The sequence below is a fragment of the Barbus barbus genome (assembly GCF_936440315.1).
Source record: "Barbus barbus genome assembly, chromosome: 8".
Classification (NCBI taxonomy): domain Eukaryota; kingdom Metazoa; phylum Chordata; class Actinopteri; order Cypriniformes; family Cyprinidae; genus Barbus; species Barbus barbus.
In genome coordinates this window covers 4,574,451-4,587,766 of record NC_136736.1, presented here as the reverse complement: position 1 = coordinate 4,587,766, position 13,316 = coordinate 4,574,451, and the positions used below count along the sequence as shown (strand labels likewise).

The 13,316-nt window shown below is 35.9% G+C and overlaps 1 protein-coding gene across 3 annotated transcripts in view; it reads right to left on the bottom strand.

Annotated features, from left to right (window-relative positions):
* Positions 1-1,160: 1,160 nt before the first annotated feature.
* Positions 1,161-13,316, bottom strand: part of LOC306873417 (nephronectin-like) — a 56,922-nt gene continuing 44,766 nt past the window's right edge. For all 3 annotated transcript variants that reach the window (XM_079422684.1, XM_079422685.1, XM_079422686.1), the window contains 7 exons: positions 11,339-11,473; positions 9,705-9,827; positions 5,916-6,362; positions 3,547-3,636; positions 2,038-2,136; positions 1,470-1,729; positions 1,161-1,386 (listed from right to left, as the gene is read on the bottom strand). In XM_079422684.1, the coding sequence (XP_079278810.1) occupies positions 1,276-1,386; positions 1,470-1,729; positions 2,038-2,136; positions 3,547-3,636; positions 5,916-6,362; positions 9,705-9,827; positions 11,339-11,473 (1,265 nt within the window). In that variant the 3' untranslated portion in view covers positions 1,161-1,275. The remainder of the gene's footprint in view (positions 1,387-1,469; positions 1,730-2,037; positions 2,137-3,546; positions 3,637-5,915; positions 6,363-9,704; positions 9,828-11,338; positions 11,474-13,316) is intronic.

Below are 13,316 nucleotides of genomic sequence, written 5' to 3'. Positions count from 1 at the left end.
TCTTAAAGGGTAACCGTGGTTGTGATGATCATACAGAATGGCTGATACAGCCATTAATAAGTCAAATTCAGAACAGTTTACTGGTTTGTACTTACGTCAATAAAATACTCAAAATGGGTTTTATGATGTAAACATTGTCCTGCATCACTTATAAGATGAAGAAATCACATATATATGCACCTACAAAGCATATTTGAAATATATTTATATATATATACACACACATGTATGAATACATTTACAATAATACACCAAAAATAGTTTGTCACTCAGATTAGCTGGTTAACAAAGCACGTGGGCCGAATTTAAAAACATCATTCAGGTGGCAAATAAACAGTTAAACTGGGCAACTTGCATTTACAATGGCATGACAATGTCTGTTTGACAGTTCAACAAATATTAGAAGTGGGAGACAAATTTTACATCTACAAAATTAAAATATACAAAAGTATATTTTCGGACATTTTAGACATAGAGCGCTGCAGTAATGTATTTTTGTAGGCCAACCTGGAGCAACACCTCTGTTCACTCAACAAAAGCCCAATTGGTTTTTGGATTACTGTAGAAAATACGGACTGTGACCAACAAAAATTTGTGATTCTTACACGTTTCGCTCATCATGAAAATCTTCACAAATGAACACAACTCACCAGAATTAAAAAGATAAACTACACAACGATCGCATGATTTCAGCGCTACCACCGTTACACTTCCAATAACACTTTAGTGTAAACATTTTCCCTGAAAGTTTGAGTTAGAATAGATCGCAAGAGCGCCATTATAAACACAATGAGGCTGTGAAAGCGACAAGTGAGCAGATGAGTTTACCTGTTCAGCGCCATGACGTTTAATGTCCTTGACAACCTCTATAGACCTATTTTGCCTCTTAGCAACTGCCTTTTTCAAGACAAGTAAAAGCTTTAAATAAAAATCACAAGGGGGTTTTACTGATGCATTTTATGTCTTAGACTAAAATGTAAAAATATTTGAGCTTGTGTTTAACCAGGCATTAAATAAAAAACCATTGACTTCAGGACGATGGAAACAGAAGTGCTAAAATGCTAACTCATTTCCAGGATTTGGCCTACAAAAATATGCCATCCCTGCAGCACTGTATTGAGCTGGATCATGCACTTGTAGCCACTGAGGAAGGCCAGAGGAAGTGCACCATAACTGACAGGAAGCCATGTCCCTTTCCGTAAGGTGTCCGTCTTCCTAGAGTCCTAGAGAGAGTAAAGCTGGCATTAAAAGTCTCTGTTGGTGGTGTTGTTGGTGTTAAAGTCTCCTCAAATTGTGCTCTTCCTGACAGGAACCCCTTTTGAGACTCATGTCGTCCAGAGCTATTTCACCTTTACGGCCTCTCCGCCGCTCGCCCTTCACAACCACCTGTAATGACATAAATCACAAATCACCGATGCTGGTTTCCAGCTGACCTGCTCTCAAATGGTTATGTGAGTGTTGACACTTACGCTTTCTAGCCCATTGCCCCAAATGGTGATTTGCGTCAACCTCCAGCCGTTTCCTCCCGTTCGACCCCAGACGGCGGGACTGTGCTGCTGTCCCTTCTGGACGAACACCTGCAGCATGCCCACGTGGTGCCCCGCCATGTTGTGTCTGAAGGCCAGGCAGAGGTTCCCCTCGTTCCAGGGTGTCGTCAGGGGGAGGATCAGCTGAGCGCCACGCCCACCTCGCTTCTCTCCGCCCTCTGAGATCGTCAGGTACCTCCCACCTTTTAATGGCATGGTAAGGTTAATACAGGTTGATATATGAAAACAATATCTCCACAAAATTCGTACCTTGAAGATGTTTAAAAAAAAAAAAAACGATTAAAAGGTGTATTTGAAATTTGAATACTTTATACCAAATATTTACTTTTTATATTCATGAAATGTGAAACATCAATACAAAGATTGCATGGCACCTGCATCACTTTTTAATTAATTCTACTTTTTATCATCTGAGACTTCTTCATTTGTCATTGACCCAAAAACATTTGATGAAACAAATAATAAATAACATAGTGGAAATGGTCTGTACCTGAAGGATCTGCTGTTGTCTCCCAGTGAAGGTCTCCCTCTCTGCGCTGGATCCATGCACAGAGACCGTGGTCAAAAGAGCAGCTCAGATGTCCAGTCTCTGTGGAATATCACACAATGGCTCAAAAATACAGCTGACAACAATTAAGTACAATTTTAGAAATGAAACAAAAAAAATTATGAAATTGGGATAAAAAATATTTCACATTTTGACAATATGAACATTCACAGTTAGTGTGGGACATTAACTTTTTTTCCAGCAGCGGACAAGGATTGTGGACCATTCAGAATTGAATTGAATAAATAAGGCAGCAAGCAATTGTAGAATTGTAATTTTAAGGAGGAATTGACATGAAATCAAATTTAAATAATTGCATAAGAATGGTTGTTAATAAAGCTTAAAGCATTTCATTTTTAAGTATATTTTATCATTTCATTTAATTAATTGTACTTTTGTAGTTTGTACTTTTATGGAATAAAGAATATCTGGTAACACTTCAAAATAATTATGATTAACTAATGCGTTAGAAGATTTTTTTATGTTAACATTTTCATGTTAACTAATGTAGTAAACTAAGGTTTATTGTAAAGCGATACCAAACATTCTAACTTACCCACAAATAAATGTATTTATTTATTTATTTGCTTGTTTGTTCATTTATTTATTCATTCATTCTGAAAGCAATGTACACTCTTGGAAAAAAAGTTTTTTTTTGCATTATTTACTCCTAAATGGTGCATATTAGTACCTATATGGTACATAGTTGTACCTTTTGAAAGGAGACATCACAGAGAGCTTTTGTACGGTTTTTTTCAGAGAGTGTACATTGCTTTTTACCTTACTATTTTTAGTTGGCATTTTGGTAAAAGTTTGTTAGTTTGGAGGAATATATCTTCAGAATTGACGTAATTCATATATAAAATAAATAAATACACATAGACAAAAATAATCTTGTGATATCAGATATCAAATTTGTTTCCAATCAATGGCCTGTCTTTGGCATATCAGTTGCCCTCCTCACTGGTAGATAACAAAATAAAGAATGTGGCTGGTGGCAAGTGTTAATTTCACACCCTGTTTGCAAACAATCAAAATACTGGTTAAGGCTCTAAGCTGCTATTCCCAGCGTTACGGGATAGATTCAAGATGCCCATTAACTGAGATCCTCTATTATCATCATGGCCCTGAGTAACACACTGAATAGATTGCTCCAGGGGAACTGCCCTTGCAAGCTGCGTAAGTGAAACTGCTAAATGAAAAGTAACTGAAAACTGTGCTATTTCTGAATTTCCCACAGGGTTCAGTGAAGCGTGGGTATTTCATGAAGGCCAATGAAAGTTGTTCACTTCACACAACTGAGCCAATTCATCTGAGTGACTTCATAGTAAGTCAAGATTAATAACTACAAGATGCCGGTGAGGTAATTGCAAATATACACAGTAAAGTATCATCAAACACTCTGAAAATCCATCCACAGTTTCAGCCAAAATAAAAGCAGCCGTCACTTACCTGGGTCATCCTTCAGCTCCTCTTCTGTGTTGCCCAGTTCAATGTCTAAATCGCTATCAAGCACATTGTTCTGTCCATGATTTCGTGGTACTAGAAGGGAGAAATGAAAACAAACAGTTAGTCTATAGTGAGTAGTACAGTGAGTATGCAGTATGGTGAGTAGGTGATTAATCTTTTAAAAATATTATGTAATAAAATGTATTGTAATGTGGCTTAGTTGAAACAAATAAATGTTGGGGACAAGACAATTATCCCCTCAATTTTTTTTACCTATAACCAAAATACAGACTTAATGGAGCATATAGGTGATAAGTGAGAGTGTGTACATCAAATATATGGCAGGATAACAGCTGGATGGAAGTCAAGACTGTGATTAGTCTATTGATTTCAATTATCCCTCAAGTCTTTGCTTGTGAAAGCACTATGTGCAGCCCATCCTCGAACCTAATAAGAACATGTAATAAACCAACTTCATCTTAGGGTCATTTCCAAACACTGCAGGTGTTCATGTTGGGGCTACACAACTTTGACATGCTTGTTATTGTTTCTAATTGATCAAGGAGACATAATTATACTTCCTCCCTAGGAGTCTATTTGCTTTATTTCCCCACTGTTATTTTCAGAGGCATCATTATTTATTAGGCCTATTTGAGCCCTCGAAGGCAGTGCAGGGTAACTGATTTATGTCCTGAGGCAGGGCCGACTGGTAATGTAATCTCTCTAGGTGTGTCTTCTGTTTTCATTAGGTGCTGTCATCTGGATAGGAGGCTTTGGGGTGCAGTTCGCTTCCCTGAAAAATCTGCCTTGTGGGAAACCCAGGAGATGCCCAAAAAAAAGCTTATGAACATGAAGGAAACAACATAGTCCTTTGGGCCTGGAAATGGTTTTCTTGGACAGATCCAAAGGCCTTCATGGCTCAGTCCCAAATGATGCACTCAGCGGTTCTCCTCTGAATTCACACATTGGTTACAAAACAGCACACGGACTGTTGTGTAGACTAGTGCGAGCTCAGCAAGAGTGCATTGAGGCGGCACTGGGGAGCATGTTTCTGAATCATAAAATTATATGACACACCCTATGGTATCAAAGGGCTTTAAAGCAAGTCAATTCACTTGGTGGCTATCTTGGAAACTCCCATTGCAGCTGTTTCCTAGCTCCAATCGATCTGAACATGGAAAGATGCCTGAAATCTCTAGACATTAAATGTTTATCAAGTATTCATGTCAATATCTTATAAAACTGGTCAATTTACCCTTCGCGGGGAGTTTGATTGACAAGTGATCATATTGCCAAATCTGCCATTTTTGTCCGACAAACAAACCAAACCAGGGAGTAGATAAACTTTGGTGGAATTGAACTTGAAAAATGCTGTGTATTGACGTCTTTTGGTTGAAACAAGATGCCTTCTGATTTTCATTCATGTTTATTTCATGCTGTAACAAGTAAAGAGGAAGAGATGATCTGTTCACGTGCCACTTAAACTGAGGCACTACAGTGATCTGTCACGACACATTAAAATGCCACAAAATGCTATTTATTGTTTTAATTTTTTTTTTAAATGACAAAATTTGAGAATTAACCAGACGTAACCTGCTCTGTCTTGTCTGTCTTTGTCAGCGCGTTGTCAGTTAGCTCTTTGCTGCATGATTTTTCACATGAAGTGTGGCGTGAGAGCGCCATGGCTTGTTGGACGTAGCAACAGTAACTAAGGGGGCGGGTCTTTGCGAAGGGTCAATTCAGGCTCCAAAAACTTTCAGGCAGGTTCAATTAATGAAGGGGTGTCCAATCTTGCTCCTGGAGGTGCACTGTCCTGCAGAGTTTAGCTCCAACCCTAATTTTACCTGAAACAAGGTCATCAGACTCACTAGAATCTTCCAGGCAGGTATGTTGGGACAAGTTGACTTTTAAGAACATTGGCCCTCAAGGACCATAATTGGACACCTCTGGTTTACCTTCAGTCCTAATTAAAGACCTGAACCAGCAAATCAAGTTGTTTCTGATTACTAAACTTTGAGGAAAGTGTGTTAAGGCAGTTCAGATCAAAACTCTTCAGGACACTGGTGCACCAGGAGTGGGATTGGACACCCCTGTAGAGTAGTCACATTTACTGGTGTTTGGCGAATTTTCATAAGTGAAATCCAATCATTTCAATAGGAACCCAAGTGATCAGGAATTTTGTGTGAGGCCTAAAGATTTCCCCATGCAGAGTTAGTAAAGGGTTCAAGATGGTCACACTGATTTGTCACGTTGGCCTACAAAAAGCTACTTGTTTTGAAAGTAACTGCTTTGCGAGTTGCCCAAATTTCGTTAATGTGAAAGCACTTACTTATTATTCACAATCTGAATAATATTGAAGGAGATTTACTTACTGTGAACATCCCCTCTTTGTTTCTGGGTAATGTCTTTAATGCTGTTATCAACAGGCGTCACAAACGGGATGAAAGGTCTGCGTGTTGGGATAAAGGGAACCACTGCTGTAACCACCGGGGCTTTTGTGGTAGGCTGCTGACGGGGCGGGAGCTTAGGTTTGGTTGTCACCACCACAGGGGGTTTACGTGTCGGGATGAGAGGCCTACGGGTGGTGGTCGCTGGGACTCTCGCTGGAGGGGTGATTTTTTTGGTTGGAGGAGGTTTAGTGATTGTTATTGTTGTTGTTGTTGTTGTAGGTGAGATCCGTTTAGCCGTCACAGGTGGTCTGTTTGTTGTGGTGGTCCTCTTCTGGTCTGAGCCTGGAATTTTATTGCCCCCTTTGTTGTTATTGTTGCTCGGCGTGGTCTTTCCAGGTCGTGGCGGGTCAATTACCACCTTTGGGATGGCTAAAGGGAGAACAAAGAGGATTCTTAATTTAATTTGAAGTTAAGTTAGTCTCAACCAAGTCTTTTTCCTTGTTGCATAGGGTTAAACCTGGCATAGCTGGCATTCAGATAGTTTAACTGGTCATCAAGTTGGTCTCCAAGCCTGACCCGATGAACAATGGCCAAAATATACTTATTTGTATATTTTAAAAATATATAAATATATTTAATTTTTTCTAAATATTTAAGAATTAAAATATATATATATTTAAAAATTAAAATAACATTTTAAATTATTTTATTTAATATAATTGTTTACATTTTCTTTACAATACAACAACTAGACTAACCAGTTGAAAATACAAAAAAAAAGAGGGCTGGTTTAAGTTGTTTTTCATTATTATTCACATATTTTTCAGGACCATTAGTTAATTTATTTTTTCCCTTTTTCTTGTACTTTTGCTGTTACTCTAGCTTTGTAATTCATCATAATTATGTCAAATGAAAATTATAATCAAAGAAAAAGATCATTAATTTTGACATTATGAAGTTAGGCTGCAGTAGAAATTTCACCATTCATTTTTAGATAAAAATAAAAAGGATGGTTTCAGCTCATGTGTACAATGAATGCATGAAAGCCATCCATCACATTCGACATGAATACCAGAAGCGTAAACCTTCGTGCTTGTGTCATCCATAACACTAAAGGAATGAATGTGACAATGCTATCTCAGGTTTCACAGGAGCTTTGATATGTGATTCCCAAAAAAGCAGTAATTCAACCCTTTCAGCCCTACTGAGTTACACCTGGATGAAAGTTTATAGACCAGATGCTGAGGAGGGATGTGTTGCCTCATTGGTTTAACATTGATTAAATCAGGTGGCAGATTCAAAACAACTGTATTTTGGTCCACTTAACAAATAATAACACGATCAAGAAGACTACAGCAGTGCATGCATAACACCACACAGATAAAGCCGCTGACAGTGGTGTGTAAAAGCAGCGGAGTGCTCAGTTGTGATGTCACCTGATGCTCATGGTGAGCCTCTCTTTGTTCACCAAAATTAAAAACATGGCAGCTATCAACCTCAAGTCACTCCTGACTAAAGCCACAGCAGATAAAAGCATTCCAGACAGGGAGATGATTCGCAAGGCAGAGAATTTATTTATCAGATCTAAAGTATTACAACAACAAATTCCTTCAGCCGCATACTATTAAACTTTGATTAATCTCCAGGAAATTATTGCCAACAATAGTTTTTAAATATTTTATTTAGTTTTAAACCACATTCACCCAGCCATGTAATTTCTTCCTTTCAGTAAAGCATATAAATAAAAGAAATAGAAAATTAATGTATTTAAATATATTATAATAAATTTAAATACACTCACACATTTAAAAATGCTGTTCATTTTAACTTTCTATTGATCAAAGAATCCTGAAAAAAAATGATCACGGTTTCCACAAAAAAAAAAATTAAGCAGCACAACTGTTATACTGATAAAAATAAGAAATGTTTCTTGAGCAGCATATTAGAATGATCATGTGACATAAAAGGGAAATTCAGCTTTGCCATGACATAAATTAATTACATTTTATGTTAATATAAATATATGCTATATTTTAAAAATATTTCACATATTACTGTTTTTACTGTATTTTTGATTAAATACATACTCACTGCCTTGGTAAGCATAAGAGACAAGAAAAAAAATCTTACCATTTCCAAACCTTTGAACAGTAGTTAATATTTTTCATATATAATTTCTAATTTTCTATCCCTCATTCATTGTTATCTACACGAATATGCATTGTAACCGTTGATGGACTGTCCAGCTCAATTCTTTCCAAAGATTTTTTGAATATTTGTGTCAGGACTCTGATGGACATTGTCCTTCCTGTCATTCAGCCACTATTCGCTCTGTTGGCATTGTGCTATGGGATGCTGTCACGCTGAAAGCTTAACGGTCTACCTATGTTCAACTTCCTGGCTGAGGATGCGGCTTTTCATCAAGATTTTGCATCTTCTTTTCTTTACTGACAAGTGCATCAATCCAAGGAAAGGGGAAACATGTCTACAAAGAGGACACATTTACCACAGTGCTGTAGCTGCAGTTACAGTAATGGTCTACGGCAAAACCCTACAGGTGAATAGGGTAAACATTTTAACTAAAAGATATCTACATACTTCCCCAGTTGATTAATCACAGTAAATTAAGACAACTGTTTTTTTATTACAAGCTTTCTAAAATTTTATGTTTAAACATGCAAATAATAGATTATCTACTGAAAAATGCACTAATTTGCATGAATTTCATGGATAATGCATTTTAGAGTTAAAAGTTTTTACAAAGGGGATTTTGGATATCTGTTTTTATCACTTTATAAGTCAGAAAATACTGTCAACAGCCAAGAATAAAATGTTATGTAACAACCTTCAGAATACAGACAGGAATAAAACTGGAAAGTGTTACTTAAGTGGAGATTTCTTGTTCAAAAATCATTTTGAGACATTGCATTTAATTAAACGTATTATAATTGAAATGTACAGATGCAAAAGTGTAATAAACACTTGAGTATGTATTTTGAATGGCAACATTAAGGAGGCAGTAGTTTGCCACTACATCATAAACTTTTTAAACATGTCATTACTTTGTAGCTACTCTCCCATAGAAGCCAGATCAGTTTTTGGCACAGAAATGGCCTGCAGCTCCTTCAAAGTCCATCAATCTCTTGGCAGCGTCGGTGATCAGCCATTTGCTTGGTTATCTCCTTTCGAAGGACAACCATATGCCTTCCACCTCTTAATGATAACCTTGCCTCAGCTCTTGTGCTTGAAAGCCTTTATACTAATGACGCCCGACTTAAGCCTTTCCAAACCTTTATCTTGAAGTGCTTTTGAAAGCACCGTTCCACCTTATTTTACTTCACAGCTGCTTTTAATCCAAATTAATCAAAATCACCGCAACTGAGAACAGATGGGGACCAATTAAACTGTTGCCTGAGCTGTAAAGTGATTAGTTTATGCATGGAGTGAGTTCGTTTATCCAAATGAGATATTTTTATTGTTGTGATATTAATTTTATTATATTTCTGTATCCACTGTAGCATTGCAGTGCATAAAAAAAGGTTCCAAAAATATTTTTTTTTTCTTAAAGTGATCAGTTCTTAAAAGAACCTTTTTTTTTTCTTAGTCTGAAGAACATTTTAATCACCAATTTCTACTATAAGGAACCTTTTGTGGAATGGAAATATTCCATTGGTGTTCTTTATTCAACCTTAGATGCCAGTAAAAATGTTCCTTTTATTGTAGCGAGCTGTTATGATGCAAGCGCAGTAATTCTTTGGTTTGCATACTCACGTTTGCAGTCGTAGCCCACACCTCTGTAGTCATCCTTACACTTGCACTTGTATGAACCAGGTGTGTTATAGCAGGTGGCGTATGGACTACACTGGTGTTGATTTGAAGAGCATTCATTCACATCTAAAAGGAAATAAATCAATTAAAAATGAAGCAATAATAAAGCAGGAAGTCATTGGCTCTGTTCAAAAACCTAGTGAGCTACAATACCAAAATCAAAAGTGTGGAGTTAGCAAGATTTTGTAATGTTTCTCAATAGAGTCTCTTATGCTCACTAAGGCGGCGATTATCTGATCAAAAATACAACAAAAAATAATATTAGGAGCTATTATTATGCCAGAGGAATAGTGTTGCAAAAATATAAAATCGTCTGAATTTCACAGTAACATTATGACAGTTTGAACACTTATATGAGACAATGCAAAAAAGAAGCTTATTGGAATTAGTGCATGCCAGGTGCATTTTTGTTCAGACTTCATCTGAAAACAGCCTAGACTAAAACCTCATCCTTGGGATTTGGAAGTCAATATTGTTATCCAGCACTAATGTTGTAGTTTATGCACAGTCCTTTTTTGGTATTTCAGACAAATATTTGCATTTGTCAAAATGTTGGTGCATGACTACTTGGCATACACTCTTAAAAATAAAGGTGCTTCAAAAGGTTCTTCACTGCGATGCCATAGAAGAACCATTTTTGGTTCCACAAAGAACCATTCAGTTCTTTAAAGAACCATCTCTTTCTTACCTTTTTATAATCTGAGGAATCTTCTTTCGCCACAAAGAAACTTTTGTGAAACAGAAAGGAAAGGTTCTTCAGAAGTTAAAGGTTCTTTATGGAACCATTTAGACAAAAATGTTCTTCTATGGCATTGTGAAGCACCTTAAGAGTGTCATACTATTTTTTTTTTTTAATCTATTTTGAACATCTAAAACAAGCTATAACAATAACACACCATTTCTGAACAAACATTTTTGGTCATATTTTATTTTAAGGTCCAATTCTCGCTATTAACAAACCATTAACTACATATTTTGCCTCAATAAACTCTAAATTTGCTGCTTATTAATAGTTAGGTAGTTGTCAAGTTTAGGTATGGGTAGGATTAGGGATGTAGAATATGTGCTTTATAATAGTTAATAGTGAGAACTAGTCCCTATTCTCAATTGTTACCACTTTTTTATTTTATTTTTGCACAGTGCATTATGGGAATGTCATGTCTGTGAAGGAAACATGCAATAATTTCTTACAACTAGCCAATGCATTATGCCCACTTTTCGAAAGCAAACCTCTGAGACCAGAAAATGCCTCTTACAGGCAGCTCACTAAGTTTTGGAACAGAGCGAGTTTGTTATTTATTTATAAAACTTAAAAAACGTGAAATGTTGTTTAAAACAATTGCCACTGTATTATTTAAAACCTGAACTTGGCACAAAATATCTGCTGTTGGCAGGAATGTGAGTAAAGTGTAAAAATATATATTTTTTAGAGTTCTAGACAAAAGCAAAGCTTTTAGTATTTCAGAATCTTCCAATCAAAATATGACTACTACTTCACATTGTTTGAAAGGTTTTTGGCTGTCAATGAACATACTGACAAACAAACACATCCTCTGTATTTACTCAAAACAGCTCACCTGTGCACTGATATTTCCCGTTGATGTACTGCAGGTCGAAGCCATCATGGCACTTGCAGATGTAACTCCCAAATGTGTTGATGCACTTACGGAAACGCGGACAAACCGCTTGACCTGTGGCACACTCATCCACATCTGCAAAATAAACACACCGATGCATCATTTCTCCACTCTTTTAAAAGCTCTTTAGGTTTTTGGATCAAATTAAAAAGGCCCTTTTAATGAGGTTTTTCAGTCAAATTCAAACTACATGATCTGTCAATGTCTATGTTGCGTAATGCTGTCAGCATTAATTTTGGAGATGCTGACTGGCTCTCTGTACATTACTCTTTATATTAATATTTTGTGTTGGCATATGCTGCATTTACGGTTTAGCTAAATTGCAATATGCATCAAGCAGCATGTGAACGCTCTGCAGGAGTCTGAGAGCAGCGTGCAGCAAACTCGACACTTTTGTGTGCATGTACAGACATCCATCTAACACAAGCTGCCCTCCTCAGAGCAATAAAAGTCCTCTGCTGAAATACCTGAAGAGTTGAACACCTGTGCTGTGAAACATTAAGATGGTCAGTGTCTGATTGATGGTCCTCTTTTTAAAAACTCACACTGTTTTCTGCACTCCCCTCCTCATAGCCTCCAGAAAAAGGTGGGAAAATGTAAAGAGTGGAGCTAGACAGATGTATGTGCAGAAGTGCCACAGGTTAACTGACTCAATTTGTGATTTAGTGAACTGTGTGGTTAAGATGTGAATATGGGCTTCTTAAAGAGGTTTATGTAAGATGTGGTCTCTGAGACTATGGCATGCCATTAATGCAGTCATTAACGAATACCGCAATGAAATTTCCAAGCACTTACAGCATAATTACCGGATCTAAAGACAGAAGCTCAGCTCTGTTGTCAAGGACTATTGAGATCTTTAAGGTTTTGGAGCAGGAATGCAGCCGTGAATGAAAGGGACTGTTTTTTGTGATACAAACATAATAGCAAAATTTTGTCATCTTCTCTGACAGCCACAACAACAACAAAAATCTAGATCATGTCACATATTCAAAAGATGACAAGAGCACAAAGAGATTGCACTCTCTTTTCTTTTGACTTAAAGGGGTCATATATAAAAAAAAAATTATAATTTTTTTTTTCTTAATGAAATATAAATCTATTTACAGTTATGCAATTTAACAGCTGCTTTATTTCAAGGCAATTTCTGGATAGGCCTATACATTTTTATCAGTATGTTCGTTCCCTAGAAATGCCATTTCTAGCATCATATACTATATATATTTAAATGTATCATTAAAAGCATTAAAAATTCAATATAAAAAATATATATGGATTTAATTATTATTAATATATTATTAAGTCTTATATATTAATTTGTAGTTATGTATAATGATTATGTAAAATACATAATAATATATAATAATTATATTAAATCTACCATTAAGACATTTAATAAATATATAAAAATATACATAAAGAAGTATATACATTTAATTAAATGTAACAATTACATGTTAAATATATTATTATGCAAAATTTATCATATTTATTAACACTTTTTTCTTAATGAATGCTATTGCTAGTGCCATTGCTAATGTTAACAGTTGGAGGATTGAAAATAATGAATAATAAATAATTCATATTAAACACTAATAAATGAATTAATAATTTATAAATAATATATATACACATACACAGTCATGGCCAAAAATATCGGCACCCTTGGTAAATATGATCAAAGGCTGTGAAAATGAATCTGCATTGTTAATGCAGAACTTTTATTTAAAAAATTCACAAAAATCTAACCTTTCATTGGATAATAAGAATTTAAAATGGGGGGAAATATCATTATGAAATAAATGTTTTTTTCTCAAATACACGTTGGACACAATTATTGGCACCCCTAGAAATTCTTATGAGTAAAATATCTCTGAAGTATATTCCCATTCATATTCACAATTTTGAGCACTCCAGGGTG